This window comes from Ranitomeya variabilis, chromosome 1 (genome assembly GCF_051348905.1).
Source record: "Ranitomeya variabilis isolate aRanVar5 chromosome 1, aRanVar5.hap1, whole genome shotgun sequence".
NCBI lineage: Eukaryota > Metazoa > Chordata > Amphibia > Anura > Dendrobatidae > Ranitomeya > Ranitomeya variabilis.
In genome coordinates this window covers 721830317-721854340 of record NC_135232.1, presented here as the reverse complement: position 1 = coordinate 721854340, position 24024 = coordinate 721830317, and the positions used below count along the sequence as shown (strand labels likewise).

The 24024-nt window shown below is 45.4% G+C and overlaps 2 protein-coding genes across 3 annotated transcripts in view; one reads left to right on the top strand and one right to left on the bottom strand.

Annotated features, from left to right (window-relative positions):
- Positions 1-19571, top strand: part of PTPN21 (protein tyrosine phosphatase non-receptor type 21) — a 57498-nt gene extending 37927 nt beyond the window's left edge. The window contains exons 4-20 of one of the 2 annotated variants that reach the window (XM_077267576.1): positions 274-371; positions 601-668; positions 1049-1119; positions 1471-1558; positions 2173-2261; positions 2860-2947; positions 4208-4284; positions 7050-7151; positions 7476-7530; positions 10933-11014; positions 11402-12864; positions 13370-13510; positions 14089-14310; positions 14407-14535; positions 15451-15685; positions 16130-16290; positions 17114-19571. In XM_077267576.1, coding sequence (XP_077123691.1) covers positions 274-371; positions 601-668; positions 1049-1119; positions 1471-1558; positions 2173-2261; positions 2860-2947; positions 4208-4284; positions 7050-7151; positions 7476-7530; positions 10933-11014; positions 11402-12864; positions 13370-13510; positions 14089-14310; positions 14407-14535; positions 15451-15685; positions 16130-16290; positions 17114-17242 — 3298 coding nt within the window. In that variant the 3' untranslated portion in view covers positions 17243-19571. The remainder of the gene's footprint in view (positions 1-273; positions 372-600; positions 669-1048; positions 1120-1470; positions 1559-2172; positions 2262-2859; positions 2948-4207; positions 4285-7049; positions 7152-7475; positions 7531-10932; positions 11015-11401; positions 12865-13369; positions 13511-14088; positions 14311-14406; positions 14536-15450; positions 15686-16129; positions 16291-17113) is intronic. The other variant, XM_077267577.1, reaches the window with a different exon arrangement.
- Positions 19572-20969: 1398 nt separating this feature from the next.
- SPATA7 (spermatogenesis associated 7) overlaps positions 20970-24024 on the bottom strand; it is a 61468-nt gene continuing 58413 nt past the window's right edge. The window contains exons 10-12 of the mRNA XM_077267578.1: positions 22527-22604; positions 22368-22425; positions 20970-22274 (exon numbers count right to left, since the gene is read on the bottom strand). Coding sequence (XP_077123693.1) covers positions 21567-22274; positions 22368-22425; positions 22527-22604 — 844 coding nt within the window. The 3' untranslated portion in view covers positions 20970-21566. The remainder of the gene's footprint in view (positions 22275-22367; positions 22426-22526; positions 22605-24024) is intronic.

The following is a 24024-nucleotide window of genomic DNA, read 5'->3' as shown; positions in this document are numbered from 1 at the left end:
AGCGGATGGACATAGAGGATGCATTCGGTGATGGATGTCGCGGCAACATAAGAAAAGTTTTGCATCAATTCTTCACCATTTTCCTGATTTCCGCTTCCTGTCTGTGAATAGAACATTCTGATTTTCTCCATGTGTCCATCTCCAGCCAGGACTCCAGGCGGATCCGAGCAATTGTGTTTAGCTCGTTTTTCACTGATGGCAAGCAGAGATCTTGATTTGAATCCTCCAGTCCGTTGTCCCAGCTCTTACGCCTCGTGCACTTTGTCTCTGCAGATACCAGTATTACCTGCAGCTGAAGAAGGACATTTTGGAGGGGAAGATCCCCTGTAGTTTGGAGCAGGCTATCCAGCTGGCGGGCCTGGCTGTGCAGGGTGAGTACACGGACACCCAAGGTTAATGGGACCCTGCCCCATTCAAAGCAACAGTTGTGGGGTCATTACATGTCCTGGCACAGGGAGGGTTAAGGACTTGAACTTTCTGCTCTCTGGATGTTTTTGTCACTGGGTGTGGACCCCCATGTGAGCCGATTCCTCAGAGAACTTTCCATCTTCTGTCCTGGTTTACAGGAACCATCTGACTTTTTTTTTTCTCCCTTTCCAGCTGATTTTGGCGACTACGATCAGTACGAATCTCAGGATTTCCTGCAACGTTACGCGCTGTTTCCTGTGGTGAGACCCTTGCTGTTAACCCCTCAGTCACCATGGCTGAAGCCAGAAACTGTCTCCCGTTTGTTATAAATAATGAAACAATTGACAACTTTTGAACCGATGTTCGTTACTTTTTCAGCATTTCTTAGATCTGTACTTGCTGTTACTGAATGGAAATATTCTTGTCCATCCATGCACTAAGAACAGATCTTGTCCTTTTAACACTGAGGACTGCCATTAATGGACACATTGTAACAAACTGTCAGTGCAGGAGGGAGAGCAGGGGCTCACAGCTGAAGGTGTTACAATGTATCAGTCTGCAGTGCAGTAAACAAAAAAGATATAAATATTTACAATTGTCCTTTTCATGTTTAATATGAATGTTCTTTTGTTGCTTTAAGGGATGGATCCAGGATGAAAAGACTCTGGAGGAGGCGACACAGAGCGTAGCGGTGCTGCACCAGAAGCTACGGTATGTTTCTCACCGGCTTTGATCACTTTCTTGTCCTGTTTGTCACCTTATATCTAAATATGTGTTGTTTGCGGAGTCTCTTTCCATGCTTTACACTGCAGCACTGTTCCACAGCTGTTTTGCGTTGTCCATCGCAGAGCGAGATCATCTGAATTTTACCTTTTATCTTACCACAAACTTTAGCTGATGCTCCTTCCTCCTCCATGCTTTGCACTACAGCTCTGCTTGCTCGGATTCCCTGCTGCAATAAGCTGTCCATGCACTGACTAATAACATGAAGCAGTTTTATTATTTGTGCAAATGAATTAAAACCTTACTGATCCGAGCCTATAATCCCGGGTCTCTTTTTAGGGGCCTCTCCCCTCCAGAGGCCGAGCTCTTGTACATGCAGGAAATTGAGAGGCTGGACAACTATGGAGAGGAAACATACCCTGCCAAGGTAATTAATGATGGAGAAGACAGTGGGTGGAGGGGTATTTCCTGCGGGGGGTGTTGGATGTTTGGCTCTACTGCTTCTGATAATGGAAAACACCAAACTTTCCAAATATTTATAGTGTTAAAGGGATGGGCTTTTTCCAGAAAGGCAATTTACATGCAGATAAAGCGGTGATGATATAGGGATACTCTGCAGGTAAACTACATTCAGGCTTTGGAGCAGCGGCTACAGGGAGAAAATGAAGTTCTATCCCCCCTGCAGCCGTTCGCTTCCACTTTCTCCCATGGCCGCTGCTCCAGTATTGTCAGCAGAGGATTTACACGCTGTTTACCTGCACATTCCCCCTATATCATCACCTGACATCTGCAGGTGAAAAGTGTGGAGGTGAAGGTTCCCTTTAAAATAAAGCTGCACCACCTGCTGGATGATTCCAGATCTCACCCAATCTGTAGTGGGATCAATAATTGTCCAAATGCCCCTTTTATATTTTTGCTTTGAATAATTGGCGGGTCCATACAGGTTTTAGGGATGCACTTTAACACTATATGCTGGCTGATAACAACAAATAATAGCTGATATGTGTTAGAAATTCCTGAAGATCATCTTCTTATTCCCAGGACAGCCAAGGTGCCGATCTCTCTATAGGGGCATGCCTGAATGGAATCTTTGTTAGGCACAAAAATGGCCGATCACCTGTTATTTTCCGGTAAGGATGCACTTATTTTTAAAGTATTAGTACTTAAAGGGCAGGTGTCCAGTCTTCTGTAATTCAAGCTTTAATGGTCAGAAGTTCTAAAGCTGTGCAATAGGTTTTGTGTGTTCATTCAACGCTTCCAGATCTCCGAACTAGTCCTGCTCTCACTGCTGAGGGTTTGTTATAATGTATCAGTAGAGCAAGGATATCTGCACTGATACATTGTAACTAGTCTGGAAATTTTTACATGAACCCAAATAACCTTTACATGACATCGCATACAGCCCTACTGTTGACATTCTGCCATAAACGTGGTGACTGCACATCTGGGGGTCTTTGCCCTTTGTACCCAGATGCTAACCCCATACAGACTCTGAACCAGCAGGGAGTAGGAGAGATGTATAGAGAGTAAAGTCAGCTGGAATTGTGGATGCAGCTGTTGATGTGACTGTAGCACAAGAGACAATGTATCTCAGGATGTGTACAGTAAGTTCTACAAAAAACAGAATGTGATATAGATTGTATCCATACAGCGGCGTTACATTGTATCCTCCTCCCCGGTTCAGGAGCTGCATCCAAATCACTGATGTTGGATTCTTCTTTCCTGTAGGTGGTTGGACATCACTAACATGTCCCACAACAAATCATTCTTCACTCTGGAACTGGCCAGTAAAGAGGAGACAATCCAGTTCCAGACTGTGAGTATATAAAGAGGGGCGGTGATAGAGGAGAAAAGGGGGCTTTGTACCAGCAGAACAGTGAGCGCAGCTCTGGGGTATAATACAGGATGTAACTCAGGATCAGTAATGTAATATATGTACACAGTAACTGCACCAGCAAAATAGTGAGTGCAGCTCTGGAGTATAATACAGGATGTAACTCAGGATTAGAGATTATTCGGCAAGCTATAGTGCTTGCAGAATAATCTGCAGAGGAAACCCAGCTTCCTGGATCGCACTGACCGATCAGCTGATTGACGCCACAGCTGCTTTTGTCGCGGTTGTGTGACAGTCACAACACATGCATGGAGAGCCAAACAAACAGGCTATCCATGCATGTGTCGTGTCTGTGACACATGCAGCTGCAGCACCGATCAAGCTGATTGGCCGGCGCAACGTCGCTCAACTCTACTCAGGATCAGTACAGGATGAGTAATGTAATGTATGTACACAGTGACTGCACCAGCAGAATAGTGAGTGCAGCTCTGGAGTATAATACAGGATGTAACTCAGGATCAGTAATGTAATGTATGTACACAGTGACTGCACCAGCAGAATAGTGAGCACAGCTCTGGAGTATAATACAGGATGTAACTCAGGACCAGTAATGTATGTCCACAGTGACTACACCAGCAGAATAGTGAGTGTTGCTCTTGAGTATATAATACAGGATGTAACTCAGGATTAGTAATATATGTACACACTAAATACACCAGCAAAATAGTGAATGCAGCTCTGGAGTATAATACAGGATGTAACTCAGGATCAGTAATATATGTACACAGTGACTGCACCAGCAGAATAGTGAGTGTTGCTCTGGAGTATAATACAGGATGTAACTCAGGATCAGTAATGTATGTACACAGTGAATGCACCAGCAGAATATTGAGTGCAGCTCTGGAGTATAATACAGGTTGTAACTCAGGATCAGTAATGCAATGTATGTACACACTCACTGCAGCAGCGGAATATTGAGTGCAGCTCTGGAGTATAATACAGGAGGTAACTCTGGATCAGAAATGTAATGTATTTACACAGGGACTGCACCAGCAGAATAGTGTGTGCAACTCTGGAGTATAATACAGCATATAATGTATGTACACAGTGACTGCACCAATAGAATGGTGAGTGTAGTTCTGGGGTACAATACAGGACATAATGTGGGGGTCTTTGGCTCCAACTCGGGGTTGAGTCATCTGTGTTTCGCTTTCCAATAACCTTTCCTGTTTGTTCTGTTAGGACGACATGGAAACTGCTAAGTACGTGTGGAGGATGTGCGTGGCCAGGCACAAATTCTACAGAATGAACTGCAACCTGTAAGTTGATAAATGACCCAGTTATATAGTGGGTACGGAAAGTATTCAGACCCCTTTACATTTTTTACTCTTTGTTTCATTGCAGCCATTTGGTAAATTCAAAAAAGTAAAAAAAAAATTCTCATTAATGTACACTCTGCACACCATCTTCACAGAAAAAAAACAGAAATGTAGAAATTGTTTCAAATTTAATAAAAAAGAAAAACTGAAATATCACAGTCAAAAGTATTCAGACGCTTTGCTCAGACACTCATATTTAAGTCACATGCTGTCCATTTCCTTGTGATCCTCCTTGAGATGGTTCTACTCCTTCATTGGAGACCAGCTGTGTTTAATTAAACTGATAGGACTTGGTTTGGAAAGTCACACACCTGTCTATATAAGACCTCACAACTCACAGTGCATATCAGACAAAATGAGAATCATGAGGTCAAAGGAACTGGCCAAGGAGCTCAGAGACAGAATTGTGGCAAGGCACAGATCTGACCAAGGTTACAACAGAATATCTGCAGTACTCAAGGTTCCTATGAGCACAGTGGCCTCCATAATCCTTAAATGGAAGAAGTTTGGGACCACCAGAAGTCTTCCTAGACCTGGCCGTCCAGCCAAACTGTGCAGTCGTGGGAGAAGAGTCTTGGTGAGAGAGATAAAGAAGAATCCCAAGATCACTGTGGCTGAGCTCCAGAGATGCAGTAGGGAGATGGGAACAAGTTCCACAAAGTCAACTATCACTGCAGCCATCCACCAGTCGGGCCTTTATGGCAGAGTGGCCCGACGGACGCCTCTCCTCAGTGCAAGACATATGAAAGCCTGCATAGAGTTTGCTAAAAAACACATGAACGACTCCCAGACTATGAGAAATAACATTCTCTGGTCTGATGAGAAGAAGATAGACCTTTCTGGTGATTATTCTAAGCAGTATGTGTGGAAAAACTGGGCACTGATCATCACCTGCCCAATACAATCCCAACAGTGAAACATGGTGGTGGCAGCACCATACTATGGGGGTGTTTTTCAGCTACAGGGACAGGACGACTGGTTGTCATTGAAGGAAACATGAATGTGGCCAAGTATAGAGAGATCCTGGATGAAAACCTCTTCCAGAGTGCTCTGGACCTCAGACTTGGCCAAAGGTTCACCTTCCAACAAGACAATGACCCTAAGCACACAGCTAAAATAACAAAGGAGTGGTTTCAGAACATCTCTGTGACCATTCTTGACTGGCCCAGCCAGGTCCCTGACCTAAACCCAATTGAGCATCTCTGGAGAGACCTGAAAATAGCTGTCCACCAACGTTCACCATCCAATCTGACGGAACTGTCACAGATCCCTCTCCGTGCTGCTACCAATTTGTCACGTGACCGCTCCCAGCACGTGACTTGGGGTTGTGCCTGCAATGGTTAATCTATCTCCTCACTCTCAGTCCAGCATTCAACCTCTGTCCTATTCTGTGATGGGAGCATAAATCACACACTGACCCAGGCCACACACCCGCTCATACACGCTGCCACCACTCACCGAATACATGAGCGACGAGTCCCGGAAATATTACTAATGCTGTCTACCATTCATAAGGCTCACACACCTTAGGCTATGGATTCTTTAGAACATACAAGGTTAAAGTTTTATGCTTTAATGCAAAAAGGTTCAGTGCTTACAGTAAAGAAAAAGGTATAAAAATATGGTAATTAAAAGACATACAACTATGCAAAACAGTATAAAATAAACAGGAGAAAACTTACAGAAATAGCTAACTTGTAGTCTGTTTCTGCTCCCTAAGGGGGGGTGAATATGAACTGGATCACATGAGCTTCCCAGGCTGCCCTCATATGTGAGCAGGATTAGCACTGCAGTCTTGCAGTGCTGGAGTCCTGGGTTCAAATCCCATCAAGGACAACATCTGCAAGGAGTTTGTATGTTCTCCCCGTATTTGCGTGGGTTTCCTCCGGGTACTCCGGTTTCCTCCCACATTTCAAAACACATACTGATAGAGAATTCAGATTGTGAGCCCCATTGGGGACAGCGCTGATAATGTGTGTAAACTGTAAAGCGCTTCGGAATATGTTAGCACTATATAAAAATAAAGATTATTATAAGATTAACTGGAGAGGATCTGCAAGGAAGAACGGCAGATGATCCTGAAATCCAGGTGTGGAAAACTTGTTGCATCATTCCCAAGAAGACTCATGGCTGTACTAGCTCAAAAGGGGGCTTCTACTCAATACTGAGCAAAGGGTCTGAATACTTATGACCATGTGATATTTCAGTTTATCTTTTTTAATAAATTTGTAAAAATGACTACATTTCTGGGGGGGTTTCAGTCAAGATGGGGTGCAGAGTGCAAATTAATGAGAAAAAAATGAACTTTGTTTCATTGCAGCCATTTGGTAAATTCAAAAAAAGAGTGAAAAATGTAAAGGGGTCTGAATACTTTCAGTACCCACTGTAGAGAAGAGCTGAAGCTCACAGAAATGCAACAAACAGATATTCTCATTCACTGTGGAGATCTTGATAGCAATTGAGATACCAAAATCAGACATCTGCGGCTTTCTTTGTGATATTTTAAGGACTGTCCCTTGAAGATTTTTTTTTTTTTTTAACCAAGACACTAAGTGTAACGCTGGGAAAACTTGGCGACAACCCTTATGACCATCATTATTAGGGGATAGTGAAGCCGTTGGGTCATGCATTAGGCTGCAGCAGCACAGAATATTTCAACACTGTCCCTGTGCTTCCTCCTGACCTGTCCATCTGTTTGTCCTCAGTGATTCCTCTGATCCTCCTCCTGTGGACTCTACTCAGAAATCTTCCGCTCTTCTTTCCTTCCAACGTTTTCCTATTCTGTTGCGCCCGTCACTTCCTAAAGGGTGAGATGTGTCCGGTGCGCGGCGGGGGCTGCATGCTCTGTACCCAGCGCTTACACACCGCATGTGAGAGCATGGCTGCCTTGTTTTCCATCTGGCCAGAGCCGCCCTCCATCGCAGTATGATGGCACTTATAGTTCTACCACGCAGCAGGTAGAAGCTTAATCCAGCGTGTGTGTACTGTGCTGCCTCATGGTGTCCTGTTCTGAGGATGCGCTGTTACTAGTATATCTGTTTTGCTGTCCTCCACTTTGCTGCTTGCTGTCAGTGAATATTTACATTTTTCATATACAACATGATTAATAATTAACATTTATTTTATTCCAGGCAAACTCAGGCGGTGAATCCGGTGCGGCGGCGATCATCAAGCCGAATGTCCCTGGTGAGAGCAGACATGTGTGAAAGACAGCAGAGTTACTGCCACTTACAGTTGTGCTCAAAAGTTTACATACCCCAGCAGAATTTTTGTTTTCTTGGTCTTTTTTCAGAGAATATGAAATATAACACCAAACTTTTTCTCCACTCATGGTTAGTGGTTGGGTGAAGCCATTTATTGTCAAGCTACTGTGTTTTCTCTTTTTAAATCATAATGACAACCCAAAACATCCAAATGACCCTGATCAAAAGTTCACATACCACCCTTCTTAATACCGGGTAACATCAATGACCACTTGAAGTCTTTTGTGGTAGTTGTGGATGAGTTTCTTGATTTTCGGGCAGCACGGTGGCTCAGTGGATCGCACTGCAGCCTTGTAGCGCTGGAGTCCTGGGTTCAAACCCCACCAAGGACAACATCTGCAAAGAGTTTGTATGTTCTCTCCGTGTTTGCGTGGGTTTCCTCCGGGTACTCCAGTTTCCTCCCACATTCCAAAAGACATATTGATAGGGAATTTAGATTGTGAGCCCCATTGGGGACAGCGATGTTAATGTGTGCAAACTGTAAAGCGCTGTGGAATATGTTAGCGCTATATAAAAATAAAGATTATTATTATTTTCTCAGATGGTAACGCTGCCCACTGTTCTTGGCAAAAAGCCTCCACCTCCTGTAAATTCCTAGGCTGTCTCTCATGAACTGCGCGCTTGAGATCTCCCCAGAGTGGCTCAATGATATTGAGGTCAGGAGACTGAGATGGCCACTCCAGAACCTTCACTTTGTTCTGCTGTAGGGAATGACAGGTCGACTTGGCCTTGTGTTTTGGATCATTTTGATCCCATACGCAGCTTCTGGGCTGATGAGAGCAAATTTGCCTCCAGTATTTTCTGATTACGTGCTGCATTCACCTTTCCTTCAACTTTGACCAAATTTCCTGTGTCTTTCTAGCCCACACATCCCCAAAACATCAGCGATCCACCTCCATGCTTTACAGTAGGAATGGTGTACTTTTCATCATAGGCCTTGTTGACCTCTCTCCAAACGTTTATGGTTGTGGCCAAAAAGTTCAATTTTTGTCTCATCACTCCCAAATTACCTTGTTCCAGAAGTTTTGAGGCTTATCTCTGTGCTGTTTTGCATATTGTAGTTGAGATACTTTGTGGCATTTGCGCAGTAATGTCTTTCTTCTGGCAACTCTACCATGCAGCCCATTTTACTTCCAGTGCCTCCTTATTGTGCACCTTGAAACAGCCACACCGCTAGTTTTCAGAGAGTCTTGTATTTCAGATAAAACAGGATGATACCGCGCTAAAGGGATATAACTTGGCTGAGAAATCTATACACAAATGAGTGGAGTATATAAAAGTTACCCCTATTAATAAACTCCCCGCTGAGTACCTGCTACATATGATGGAAGAGTGGAAGGGTGAGTGCACTATGGTAAGTAATAGGCTGAGCACAACGTGGTACAAAAGATTTTGGCACTAACCAGTGCGAGTCTGACTCACCGAGATCTGATGTTGGTCGTAGTGTAGGAGGTACGAGGGATCCGGGCGACCAGACAGTGGGTCCGGCACGTGAGACGCTGTTCCTGGGGAACAAGTGCTGGGCGAGGAAGCCAGCGCCAGGTGACAGCAGCTGAACAGGAAGGCGGTGTGTCGGCGTGGAAACCAGGAACGCCCCGGCCGGTAGCGTCCCTGGAAACAGTGAGGGAAAAGAAAAAAAAAAATGCCCGACGGGAGCGCTCACTGTGTGACATCACAAAAGTGTGGAGCAGCACTGGGACCAAGCAGAAACCGACGCGTTTCGAAGGAGCGCAGTCCTTCTTCATCAGCCCCGATGAAGAAGGACTGCGCTCCTTCGAAACGCGTCGGTTTCTTCTTGGCCCCAGTGCTGCTCCACACTTTTGTGACGTCACACAGTGAGCGCTCCCATTGGCCATTTTTTCTTTTTTTTTTCTTCTTCTTTTCCCTCACTGTTTCCAGGGACGCTACCGGCCGGGGCGTTCCTGGTTTCCACGCTGACACATCGCCTTCCTGTTCAGCTGCTGTCACCTGGCACTGGCCTCCTCGCCCAGCACTTGTTCCCCAGGAGCAGCGTCTCATGTGCCGGACCCACTGTCTGGTCGCCCGGATCCCTCGTACCTCCTACACTACGACCAACATCAGATCTCGGTGAGTCAGACTCGCACTGGTTAGTGCCAAAATCTTTTGTACCATGTTGTGCTCAGCCTATTACTTACCATAGTGCACTCACCCTTCCAATCTTCCATCATATGTAGCAGATACTCAGCGGGGAGTTTATTAATAGGGGTAACTTTTATATACTCCACTCATTTGTATATACATTTCTCAGCCAAGTTATATCCCTTTAGCGCGGTACCATCCTGTTTTATCTTTATTATTTATTTATATTGACAGCCCTGGCATCTGGCTGTTTTGATACCAGCAGCAAAGGGCATCTTGTCTACTGGTAGCGCTTGTGTTTTCTTTTGTTATAGTCTTGTATTTCAGCTGATGTTATTTGTGGGTTTTTCTTTGTATCCTGAACAATTTTCCTCGCAGTTGTGGATGGCGTTTTTGTTGGTCTACCTGACGGTGGTTTTGTTTTTACAGAGCCCCTGATTTTCCATTTGTTAATCACAGTTTGAACGCTGCTGACTGGCATTATCAATTCCTTGGATATCTTTTTGTATCCCTTTCCTGTTTTATACAGTTCAACTACCTTTTCTCATAGATCCGTTGACAATTCTTTTGCTTTCCCCATGACTCACAATCCAGAAACATCAGTGGCTGGATGAAAGATGCAAGAGTCTGTCTGGATCCCAGAAACTCACTCAGATTTTATTCACACACACACTGATTACAAGCAAACAGGTCACAGGTGAGGATGTTACCTTTAGTAGCCAGTCATACCCATTTGTGTCAACTTCTGTGCATGTTATCAGACCAAAATCACCAGGGTATGTGAACTTTTGATCAGGGTAATTTGGATGTTTTGGGTTGTCACTATGACTTAAAAAGAGAAAAACACAGTAGTGTGACGATAAATGGCTTCACCCAACCACTAACCATGAGTGGAGAAAAAGTTTTGGTGTTATCATTCATATTCTTTGAAAAAAGGCCAAGAAAGCAAAAATTCTGCTGGGGTATGTAAACTTTTGAGCACAACTGTACGTTGTATCCTGGTATTTCACTATATAGTCACCACCAGGGGGCAGAGCTGACAACCTCTTAGTGATGTCGCCACCAGGGGGCAGGGCTGACAACCTCTCAGTGATGTCGCCATCAGGGGGGCGGGGCTGACAACCTCTCACATGTCCGGGCTGGTTGTCAGCAGTGATAGATGACGAGCTGATGTTGGGGTATTCGGCACATGATTTTTGGTAACGGTATTATTTGTATCTTTCAGCCCAAGCACCAGCCGTACATGATCCCCCCTCCTCAGCTGCATTACAATGGACACTACAGCGAGCCCTACACCTCCTCACAGGGTAACTACCACTTTTTGCTTTGTCTACGCTATTGTTTTTGTTATGAGAGCCTTTTCTAATCCTGTGGTGGCTGATAACAGATAGCAATAGCATGCAAGTAGGGTTATAATCCATTACTGTACAGACACACATTGCTCGATTATATATAATCAGTAAGATACAATCGGGTGTCAATGTTTAGTCACCCTCCTGATGACCTTTGCTGACCAATCCCCTGATACCATGGAGCAATAACTCGCCGTACAATGCATCCTCTCCATTTTATTAATTGGAGCTCATTTTCTGCTGATTTGTGAGTAGCTCATGGATGCATTGCCAGCCAGCTGCCACTATAGCCACCAGAAATATGTTGTGCTCAGTTTTAATCTTTTGTTTTGCCGGTTGCAGACAATCTTCCAGTCTTCGTCAGCAATCAGAACGGTTTTTACTATCACTCCCAGACAAGCCTTGATCACAGCCCACATGACTACAGTGGCAGAATCCGGAACGGCAGTGTGTACAGCGCCCACAGCACCAACTCTCTGAACACCCAGCAGCATTACATGCAGCCATCGCCCATGTCCTCCAACCCCAGCATCACAGGCAGCGACATCATGAGGCAGGAGTATATCCCGTCCCACCGGCATAGCGCCCTCATCCCACCCTCCTATCGCCCTACGCCGGATTACGAGACTGTCATGAGGCAGCTGAACCGCGGGATAATGCACACGGAGCGGCAGAGCCACTCAATGCGGAACCTCAACATCGGCAACTCTTACGCCTACAGCCGAGCGGACGCCCTGGTGTACAGCCAGCCGGAGATCCGTGAGCATGCACAGTTTGCTTCACCCCAGTCTCATCATTACCCGTTCAACCTCAACTATAGTTTCCACAGCCAGTCGCCCTACCCGTACCAGGCAGAACGCCGCCCAGTGGTGGGTGCAGTCAGCGTCCCAGAGCTGACCAACGTCCAGCTTCAGTCTCAGGACTACACACCCTCCAACATCATGAAGACCCAGGTGTATCGCCCTCCACCCCCCTATCCTTACCCGCGGCCAGCCAACAGCACCCCGGATCTGACCCGCCACCATACGAGCAGTAGTAACCCGGATCTGATCACCAGGCGCGTCCACCACTCTGTCCAGATGTTCCAGGAGGACAGTTTGCCCGTGGCTCATTCCCTTCAGGAAGTCAGCGAGCCACTGACCGCCGCCCGTCACACACAGCTACAGAAGAGGAACAGCATCGAAATAGCAGGGATTACCCACAGCTTTGAGGGGATGCGGGTGAAGGAACGCGCCATGTCTTCCTCCGCGGCCAACGTGGCGTCTCAACGGGTCATGCCAACCGACTCGCAGAGCAATGTTTACATTGAGCGTGCGAAGGAGGAGCAGGGCGGAGAGCACGAGAGGGGGCGATACGGACACAAGAAGTCTCTGTCCGACGCCACCATGCTCATCCACAGCAGCGAGGATGATGAGGACAATGATGAAGATGGCAGCACCAACTTATCCCAGACGCCGATATACGACCGATCCCAACTGAGGCCGGTAATGGAGACCTACACGGATGAGTCCGAGTCCAGCTACCCCTACAGCGCCATGCCTGTCAACCATCTCCACATCTACGAGCACAGGATTCCCGAGGCGGAGAAGGAGCGCCGGGTGACCGCCATGAGCCCCATACAGTTTGGGGGAGAACATCTGACCGGCAGGAGGAACAACGGATCCATCCCGCCCTCAGTATCGGAGTCGGACCTCACGGCTGTTACTGTCCGGTACCGAACCAAGAAGGAACCTGTGAAGAAAAGACCCGTGTCCGACGTCCTGTCTGGAAAGAAGGATATCGTAGAGGGACTACCACCCTCAGGAGTGAGTACGAGCCACAGTTCCCCCCCCCCCCCCCCCCGCCATCATTTATATACATAATCAGATGGCGAGGTGCAAACCCCCCGCTCACCATCAGTGCAAACTTCTACTCCAGTCACATACAAAGCTGCATGCTGGAGTTGCCTTGGATGGTTCAGCAATGTATGGTGAGAGATACATTGGGCATATTGTGAAAACTGCGTCCCACATATTGCATCACAGCAGAGATGACAGTAGGTGAGATGTGAGAGCCGGACCCTGAGAATAAAGGACATTCCCAGAAAATCTCCCAGTAAAGGTTGGTCATTTGTGCAACATTCTGGCAATAACAAAGTAACAGGACTGAGGGTGCAGCTTTGGATGTGACTAGAGTGTGGCTACATCTATGACATGTGGTGGGAGATCCATGGCTTACCTGTGCATAGCATCACCTGCGGTGCTTCGTTAAAGGGTGGAGGGTGTAATCTGAGCCTTCAATTTTATTTTTGTTAATTTTTCTTACTTACAGGGAATAAAGAAGGGAAATCGCACAGAAGCTAAAAAAATGGGGCCCCTGAAACTGGCAGCTTGGAATGGGTTAACCGCGCCCCGGATGCCCCTGCTGGACGACGAGCGAGAGGAGCCGGCCCGGGCATCAAACGATGAGAGGGTAATTACTGTCAGTACAGGGCCAAAATGTGGAATTGGGGACGAGTGCCAGATTTCTGTATGCCAGATATCAGTGTCACTGTCCGAGTGCAGACCCCAATGCATGGACCAGCAGGCGGTCTCCTGACAGCCTCCTATGTGAGGGTGAGGAGTGCGGGCCGGAGACCCGTGGCACACGCGGATATCGTCTACATAGGATGTCGATCACCTTCTGCTTCTTTCTGGTAGACGTCATGTTTCATTCCTCACCATTTACAAGATCCTGATTTACTTTCGCAGATGTTATCTAATAAATGTCACATCGGAGGGTTTATTAGTTTTATTCACTGATCTAAAAGCCTTGAATCCTGAATGTTACAATGTATCGGTGCAGGCAAAATGTATCAAACTATCAGGATAGGAGACGTTTGTGTTGATCTGTTCTGCTCACAGAAGATTGGCTGCAGGGATTAGACTGTAGCAAACCCTCAGCTGTAGTATATTTTTGGGTTGTACCAGGAGTTTGTGTTTACTGACAGCAAGCAGAGATAGTGAAAATGGCAAGTGATAGAATAGTGATTGATTCTCTCCTTCTCTCAGTGTACACTCCTGGAGGAGCGGCTGGAGCAGGGGATGGTCTTCACCGAGTATGAGCAGACCCCAAAGAAGCGGCTACCGGACACGGAGTGCACCATAGCGCGACTCCCCGAAAATACAGAGCGCAACCGTTTCCAGGACGTTCTGCCGTATGACGACACCCGGGTGGAGCTGGTGCCAACGAAGGAGAACAACACGGGTTATATCAACGCCTCACACATAAAGGTATCACCCGATTACCTGCTGCATTTATGGGACTCTCCCCAATATCGACTGCTTGTCTGAGGTCTGATCCGCCAGCTCTGGTGAACATTTCCACAGGTGGCGGTCGGCGGTGTGGAGTGGGATTATATCGCCACACAGGGTCCTCTGCAGAACACGTGCCAAGACTTCTGGCAGATGGTGTGGGAGCAGGGGGTCGCCATTATCGCAATGGTAACATTGGAGGAGGTGAGTCCTGGGAGGTCATGTGCCCCCCCCGCATTATAGCAGCGTAGATTGGATTTTAGGGGGTATCTATCCTCAAGCTTGCTGACTTTTTTATATCAACTAACTGAATAGTGAGTGCAGCTCTGGAGTATACAACAGGATCAACAGTAACTCAGGATCAGTACAGGATCAGTAAAGTAATGTATGTACACAGTGACTGTACCAGCAGAATAGTGAGTGCAGCTCTGGAGTATGATACAGGATGTAACTCAGGATCAGTAATGTATGTACACAGTGACTGCACCAGCAGAATAGTGAGTGCAGCTCTGGAGTATAATACAGGATGTAACTCAGGATCAGTAATGTAATGTATGTACACAGTGACTGCACCAGCAGAATAGTGAGTGCAGCCCTGGAGTATAATACAGGATGTAACTCCGGATCAGTAATGTAATGTATGTACACAGTGACTGCACCAGCAGAATAGTGAGTGCAGCCCTGGAGTATAATACAGGATGTAACTCAGGATCAGTAATGTAATGTATGTACACAGTGACTCCACCAGCAGAATAGTGAGCGCAGCTCTGGAGTATAATACAGGATGTAACTCAGGATCAGTAATGTAATGTACAGTATGTATACAGTGACTCCACCAGCAGAATAGTGAGTGCAGCTCTGGAGTATAATACAGGATGTAACTCAGGATCAGTAATGTAATGTATGTGGACAGTGACTGCACCAGCAGAATAGTGAGCGGCAGCTCTGGAGTATAAGAGTAGTGAGGGTGTCCTTTCTTTTGTATTTCTTCTGTATCTGATGATGATGAATACTTGCTTTTGTTGGGTGTTGTACTGCTTTGGAGGAGCAGCTTCTTTGTGGGTAGTTTTTGGGTCCCCATCAGTAGATATGTACTAACAGTGATACTTTCCCTTGGAGGAGGGCGGCAGAGAAAAGAGTTACCGCTATTGGCCACGACTGGGGTCTCGGCACAATACCGTCACCTATGGCAGGTTTAAGATCACCACGCGGTTCCGCACAGACTCCGGATGTTACGCCACCACAGGCCTCAAGATAAAACATCTTCTGACTGGTCAGGAGAGGACGGTGTGGCACCTGCAGTACACAGACTGGCCCGAACATGGACACCCTGAGGACTTGAAGGGATTTCTATGTAAGTTTAAAATCCCCATATAACACACGTATAATTAGAGGGAATGTGTCATCTCTTAAATTTTATTTTAAACAATTGAAAAAATATTAATATTTTAATACTTTTGTCTCCTCTGCCCGGGGGGCTGCCATATTAGTGGTATGTGAGTGTCGTGCTCAGACATTTACCTATGAGCAAATAAAAATGGTTGCCCCCCAGTGGCTGATGAAAAAATGAATACATTACTGCTTTAAACATGACAATTTTTATTGTTTTCAAAATAAATAATTTATTAATGCAATACTCAAAATTGTGACACATTCCCTTTAAATCGGGTCCTATACTCTATTCACACCCAAAGCTGCATTGGCAGTTCTGCTTTGGCTGTGACTAGAGCATTACCTTCCTCTTCAGATCTCCCCCTTTACATGCTTTGTGTTATTACATGGCATTGCTGTTTTCCAGCCTATCTAGAAGAGATCCAGTCGGTCCGCCGACACACAAACAGCACAAGTGACCCCAATGGTCCGAACCCCCCTGTGCTCGTTCACTGCAGCGCGGGTGTTGGCCGGACGGGGGTGGTCATACTGTCTGAGATCATGATCGCCTGCCTGGAACACAATGAGGTGAGATTTGATCACAATGACGATTCTTTACAGGGCGTCTGTTTATCCCTAGTTTCTAGATCGCTGCTCGCTGTCAGTGAGTAGTAACATTGTTTCCAGTCAATATCTATTACAAACCTTACGTTATCTTCATTTGCTCGGATTGTACGGTCCGGATAAGAGACGTTTTCCTTGCAGTGATACATTGTAGCAATAGGAGGGAGATGTTATTTGTGGAGGATACATACTGTTTATGTAAACTAAGATTATTCACTGACAGCAAGCTGAGATCTGCAAACAGTGAGAGAATGAAACATAGAAGGAGACATTTATTGGGATCTCACTATTTTCTGCCGGTCTGAGTACACTGATTTATTAGGAGGCCCTTGCATTTGGCTCAGTGCTTGCTGAGATGCGGAGATTTGCATAGTATCTTATTATGTAGCTTTCTGGCAGAACTCTGTCTTATCTGTCTGGAGAAACGTGACTCCTCTCCACCCTGCACACTTGTAAACTAAAGTGCTGCAAGTTCTGGTAAAAAAAAGTTGCAAATCCTGCCGTTTACTTTAATTAATTTAATTTAATTTTAGCATTTTTTTTACATCCTTTTTTTGGCCTAAAGCAGTGGTCCCCAACTCCAGTCCTCAAGAGCCACCAACAGGTCATGTTTTCAGGATTTCCTTAGTATTGCACAGGTGATGCAATTATCACCTGTGCAATACTAAGGAGATACTGAAAACATGACCTGTTGGTGGCTCTTGGGGACTGGAGTTGGGGAACACTGGCCTAAAGTATGAAACAATCTGCGACAATAACCCTTTCATGTCTGCTCCTCTCCTGCCAGATGCTGGACATCCCTCTGGTTTTGGACATGCTGCGGCACCAGCGGATGATGACGGTGCAGACCATCTCTCAGTACACATTTGTCTACAAGGTCCTGATCCAGTTCCTGAAGAACTCTCGCCTTATCTGACCGTAGCTAAGTTGCTGGACGATTTGCTACGGGCCTGACGTGCGGTGAACCACTGAGACTGAGGAGTTCTGTGTGGTCCTGGGCTGCTATAACATGACCAACATCATCCAGTGCCAGAAAAAGCTTTTACCACTGGGGGACACCGCAGCTGGCAGTCACATGGCTGGTGTCAGAGGGTGGACTCCGCTCACGCAGCAGTATTATTACTCTACAGCTCTGATTTTACTGGCTGAAATCATATCTGACGTTTAATGCACTTTTTTATGGTATTTATGACTTTGCATCAATCTTCCCCTCCTCATTTTACTAACCCAGTCCCGAGAGTGAGGTTTGATCTCTCTGGGCAGATGGCGTCAGCCTGTGGGGCAGATGATGGCAGACGTGGGTGCATTTCTGCTATAGGCCGCAGTTGCTCTGTGCCCCCTGGGCTTGTGCGGTGGACGCCAGCGCTTTACTTGCTTGGTGTTTTATGCAGTGACCTCGGCTTTCCCTGCAGGATTCGGTGCAGTGTTGACCTTCCCTTAATGGTGAAACGCACGAGCCTTTGCTTTTCTACATCCTGGTGACTTTGAAGTGATTTGTATATTTTTCAGCTCCTTTTTTCTGGAGTTTTCAGACAATTGTTTTATATTGTGATACAAATGCATATATTTTTTGTAATGGCAGCTTGTGTGAATGTTGTCTGACGTGGGCGCTGCTGGGTTTGTGAGGCGGTAGCCAAATTAAGATTTGAAATAGTCGTCATTTGTCTTCTTGAAGGTAACGGACGTAAAAAAAATGGATCAGCTTTGGATGTGAGTAAAGCAAAGTCTTGGAAACATTTTACTGGTTACATCTAATGTTAAGATGGTATTTTGTTGTCTTATTCCCCAGTCACAGCACAAGCTTCCTGTGCATCTCACAATCACTGCACAATAGTAGTGGGTAAGCTGAACCGTGCTGCAGCTTTGGTTGTGACTAGGGTGTAAGATGTGATATCACTTCAGAATCTACCGACCTCCGCACATCAGTGCATTGGATGTTGTATACAGTGATAATTGGATCTGGATATGTGTAGAAATGGCCGCCAGTTGTGGGTTTGGGTATGTGACACGGATGGGTTTCTGAGAAGTGTACGTTATTATAGGGGTGCATGGTGCAGAGCGAGCGGCCGCTTTATACAAAGTGATTACAGTCAGCAAATAGATCAGTATTCTTACTAAATGCATGAAGCATATGGAGGTGGAGGATATAAGTGGCTGGAAACTGTCAATAAGCAGGCTCTGTATCATCAGCTCAATAACAATCCACACTCGCTTACTGAAGATAAATTGCATTAAATGAAAAAGAGCTTCTACAAGGAGATCAGTATGTTCAGTATGTAACAGTTGGTTATGCTTCATATTTTTCTACAATGGGCAGAAAAAAAATGAGCAGAAACTGCCCAGAAACAAAGAACCAGCAGAATAATTGCTCCTGGTAACAGATCTTATGCCTATACTTAGTAACCTTAGTGCCAGAGGGTGTTTTGTGAATTACCATAGTTGATGATCTGATTAATTGCCCTGACTTGTTATCACATTTCTACCCAGTCATGTAGTAATCAGCGGCACGTGAGGCATCTATGGACATCACTTCTCAGAGTTAAACCAAGTGCAGGATGCAGATGTTCACCCTTGAGCACTCATAATACTAAGTGTAGACAAATAGAGGACAATAGATCCATAAATAGTGGCTGTCTCAACCAGACTAGTTCTGGGTGTCACATTTACTGACTGTTGAGAGGATAACAAAGCATCTGTCTGCAGACTTTGCTCTGAGCGATGGTAAGGGGCTGCATGCCTGATGGTGTGGATTAAATAAAATGTGGTTCATGGGTCAGAACCTGCTGGGAGTTCTAGTTCTGAGGGGCCTGAGACTTGTACATTAGTTGTCAGTATGTGGTAGGTTTCCTGTACACAGCGACAATGTAGAACAATGAACTGTCGCATCCAATCTAAGGTGCCTTAGATACAATGTATCAACCAGTTGTAACACCAGTCACAATATTTCTGCCAAATGTAACAAGATGTATCAGGATGACTTATTTTTTTCCCCCTATATTCTTGTATAACACTAAAGACAGAATAACTTTTTTATTACAGCGCAAGTTCCTCCCCGCAGCCCCCCGGGGATTGTGCAGGGGTGTCCTGTACAGTTCTGGGGGTTCATGTATGATCCTGTACAGTCAGTGCGGCTCCATGTACAGACTGTATGAAAATTTTTGTTAAACCAAAAATGTAATATATGTCAGACTTTATTTCGATGGCAAAAATATTTTATGCACAAATGAATATAGTTTATGCGAAGTGTTTATCTGAGGTGTGGATTGTGTGCAGCTCAGTATGGAGATGTTACTCAGAGCAGAAAGGGGCGCGAATGGCTGCAATTTAGCTGGGGTTACTGATCCTTTTCATCTCAACGCTTTGACCCCTACTTTACACTGCAGCTTCTCTCCTTAAAGGGTGAGTGGCAACATTGCAAGTTATCACCTAAAGGATAAGGATAACTGATAACCTTCTGACTACAACCACCCCAAGGACAGGGCTGTAAAATGTTTATACAGAGGTGCATGCTGTTGCTTTGTCTCTTCCATGCTTTACACTGCAGCTTTACTTCATTAGGGTACCGTCACACAGTGCAATTTTGATCGCTACAACGGCACGATTCGTGACGTTCCAGCGATGCATTTACGATATCGCTGTGTCTGACACGCTACTGCGATCCGGATCCCCGCTGAGAATCGTACGTCGTAGCAGATCGTTTGAAACTTTCTTTCGTCGTCTAGTGTCCCGCTGTGGCGGCATGATTGCATTGTGTGACACAGGTTGTATACGATGTGCGCACAGTAACCAACGGCTTCTACATCGCAAATACGTCATGAAATTATCGCTCCAGCGCCGTGTATTGCAACGTGTGACCGCAGTATACGACGCTGGAGCGATACTTATACGACGCTGCAACGTCACGAATCGTGCCGTCGTAGCGATGAAAATGGCACTGTGTGACGGTACCCTAGAGTGGCTGCTGTATGTAAGCACAAGCTGCTATCTGTAGTTCCCTTTTTTCTGTAATGTCAAATGTCAAATTGACAAGGATGTGGGGTGCACATAATTTTAAGGGTGCACTAGACACAAAGACGAAACCTAAAGGATTTAATTGGTAATTTTCTATTATTTGTTGCATCTGAGTGATCCACTCCCCACAATCAGAGATCTGGCAGAAAACAGTCCAATATCACCTAATGGGAGTTGTAGTTCTAAAGATAAAATGCCAGACAAAAAATTAGAAATAAAACAAAAAGCCTGCGATCCGCAGTCAGGAAACCTGTGGGCAGCCAATAATGTCAATCTAATACTTGGCCATTCACTTACAGTAAGCAGAGATTTTATGTATTGGTGAGGAATGGAAATATTCCCTTGGTAGCCCAGAGCTGAGGTTTGTAACGTATTCAGTTTGTAACCAGTCTCCTCCATTCCTATGTGCAGGTTCGGCCCTGATTCATGTCCTTTGTTGTTTCTTCGCTTTAATCAAGTAATTTGCTCCTTTTTTGGAGCTTTTAGTATTTGTGCCTTCATCTCTAATTGATGCCACTTGTCATTTTTTGTTTTGTAATTGTTGATGTAACCTCAACAACTTTGCTTATCCTGATGTTTTCGACTGATTCCTGAATTTTGACACTTTTCAAATATCCCCCCTTTTTTTTTTTGCTTCCAACTCCATTCTCTGCCGGGAGTAAAATTTCTGCTGGTTTTTTTTTTCTTTAATTTGCAAAGATTTTTTTTTTGTCTTTAACCAGTTCTTGGGACTTTGTGCCATTTTGAAGATTTTCAACAAGTCAAAAGAAGAAAAGTGATTTCATGAAATAGAAAATGTGTTTTTTAAGTTGAAGGTGTTCACAAGACAGGAAAACCTTATTCAATATCTTATGGTGGTCATACTTGTGTAAGATATTAATGGCATGTCCATAGCATCTCTGGGATCTACATCTGTCCAGAAGGGGGTCCTGGCTGCCATCCTAGATGCGGTTCCCCGAGAACCTGTGGATATGGTGTTAATCACAAAGTTACAGAACTTGTAATTGATTATGGTTCTACTTTCTCTGCTTGATGTGATTAAGTGAATTTGTGCCTTGACCTAGAGCTGAGGATTTGGTACAGTGCATCAGCTTCATTCCGAGGATTGACATTGTAACAAACCCGTCTCAATCATGCCGATGTTTCCTGCCTAGTTGCCTTAGTCTATGTTTTGACTCATACATATAGTGGAAGCAGCAGGATGCTCTGTGCTTGTATCATTTACTTCTCTAGAATTCAGTCCGATCGTTCATCTCATCCGCATCTCCCGGATCCGAGACATCACAGTCATTTCCACGGGAGACCTGGATGACATCCGCAAAGGTTTGTTGCAGCTCTTCCAGGATCTCCACGTCATCCGCGTTGTTAGAAATGGGTTTGGATGAAGAGGTGAATGTGTCGTCTGAGGGCTGATCTGTACGATCGTCTGCAGCGGTTTCCTGCACATCACAACCATCATGGTCAGGTGGGTGGTAGTCACCTCCATCGTCCTCCTGGTGGTGGTGGTCACCTCCATAGTCCTCCTGGTGGTGGTGGTCACCTCCATAGTCCTCCTGGTGGTGGTGGTCACCTCCATCGTCCTCCTGGTGGTGGTGGTCACCTCCATCGTCCTCCTGGTGGTGGTGGTCACCATCTGTTTCATCTGCACCCAATGGTGCACAGTCTCCATGTTCTGCGTCTCTTGCACCCACATCACTGTGGACATCATCTTCCTCCAGGTAAGGTGCAGAGTCCACAAGTAGATGGTTGTCGCTGACTAAAGCATGGAGATCATCAGAGGCAGCCTCCTCCTGGGAGCTCCTACTCATGACCTCATCCCAAGAAGAATTGGTCAAACTTCTCTTGGAGTGTGGATTCCTCACCGCTGACTGTGGGTTGGTTTCCTCTCTGCAGTCCAGGTCGGATCTAAGTACGTCCAGGAGGTGGCGCATCTTACCCTGTGTGAGAGAAGCGAAGTAAGAGGCAGCCTACAAAGCAGTGCAAGGAGCAATGTTAAACAGCAGCACAGAGAGCAGTTCAGCGGCTCTTACCTCATCCAAGCGATGTCGATTTTCTTCTAGGTGTCGTTGAAACAAGCGCTCTACAACCCTACAAACAGATAGCAGCACTTAGATACAGGGGGTAGATGGGGACCACCCATGAAAGTTATTGTTCTATTCCCCTTGTATCATCATGTGATAACATCTCACCGGTCTGAGAAGAGGCCGAGGGTCAGGATTTCATTGGTCACATCAGCCACAAACTTCAGGTATGACAATTCCTCCTCTCTGTAAACAGAAAAATGAGGTGAAGGGTTACCTGCTGCTTCAGGGTCTGCACTGCACACGCAGAGTTAACAGGTGCTTCGGGATCTGCACTGCAGGTGTAGAAAAAAAAAATGGCGGAGGAGACTGACCAGAGGACAAGATGTACAGGTAAGTCCTCCATTATAAGTGCAGGGCTGAGGTATGAGAGTGAGAGAGTAAGAGAGAACTTTTTTTTTGGGAGGGGAAGATCAGAATAATGAATTGGAGCATTGTTTTATCATACTATATTGAAAGCATTTGTGTGTCGCATAGGTATAAACTCTCTGGCAAACTCAGTCGTGGGGTTCAAGAGAGGCCTGGATGTCTTCCTGGAGTGTAACACTATTGCAGCTTACAGTTATTAGGTTCTTTAGAAGGACATCGATCCGGGGATTTATTCTGATGGAATATAGGCTGAACTGGATGGACAAATGTCTTTTTTCGGCCTTGCTAACTATGTTACTCTTAATTTCCTGATATCTTGTAATAACTGTTCACGATGGGGGGATGTCACAAAAGCATATTTAATGAGTGACTGAATAGTGGAAAGCCCACAAGCACAGTAATACTACACTTCCTCTTGTAAATATAATATGCTCGTTTCCCATGTATTGCTGGAGAGGTGGCAGTTTTCCCCGGGCCCATCACGTCATTATGCTATTTAAGTCAAGCAGCCTATTAGGGGCCACTAATGGACTGCAGGATTAACAATGACATCGCTGGGACAGCAGGGGGAAGGATACAATGTGTGTACAATTATTAGGCAATTTACTCATCCAAACTCAAATGTTATTATTTCACAATTACATTTTCAGGTTGACGGTACTGTAATCTTTTAGGTTTAGTCTCTTGTTACTTCTGTTACTAATTAAACACAAAGCCTGTGTGCAAAATTGTTAAGCAACTAAATATACACAAAACAATAATTGAGATAGAAAAGTACAAAAATACTTTCCACACATTTCAAACATACATTTTTAGACATGTGTTGGGAAACATCAGTGACTGAAAGATTTTTATTGAAAAGAAGCGTGGCTTTTTGTTTCTTAGTTTTAAGTCTTCCACCCATTTAGTCTACTATCAAGTTCTGCCTCCCAAACACCAAGTACCTGTCATATTTGGTCACTGTAAAAGTTCTCTCTACAGTTCAAGTCTGGTGAGGACGGTGTCAGGTCCTTATTCGTCTCTCCTGGCCCCGAGCAGTGGAGATTTCAATGCTGTGATGGAATCTTGTCCTGCAGAACAATCCTGGTTTGCTACAGAGACACAGACTTATACCTGCTCCACTGCTGGAAAAAGACTCTTCTAAACCCCCAGCAGGAGGCTTAGGATGTGATTGGACCTTTTTGAGTTGAAAATGGATCACAATGGAATTGGAGTTCTGTGCCCAGAACTGATCAGC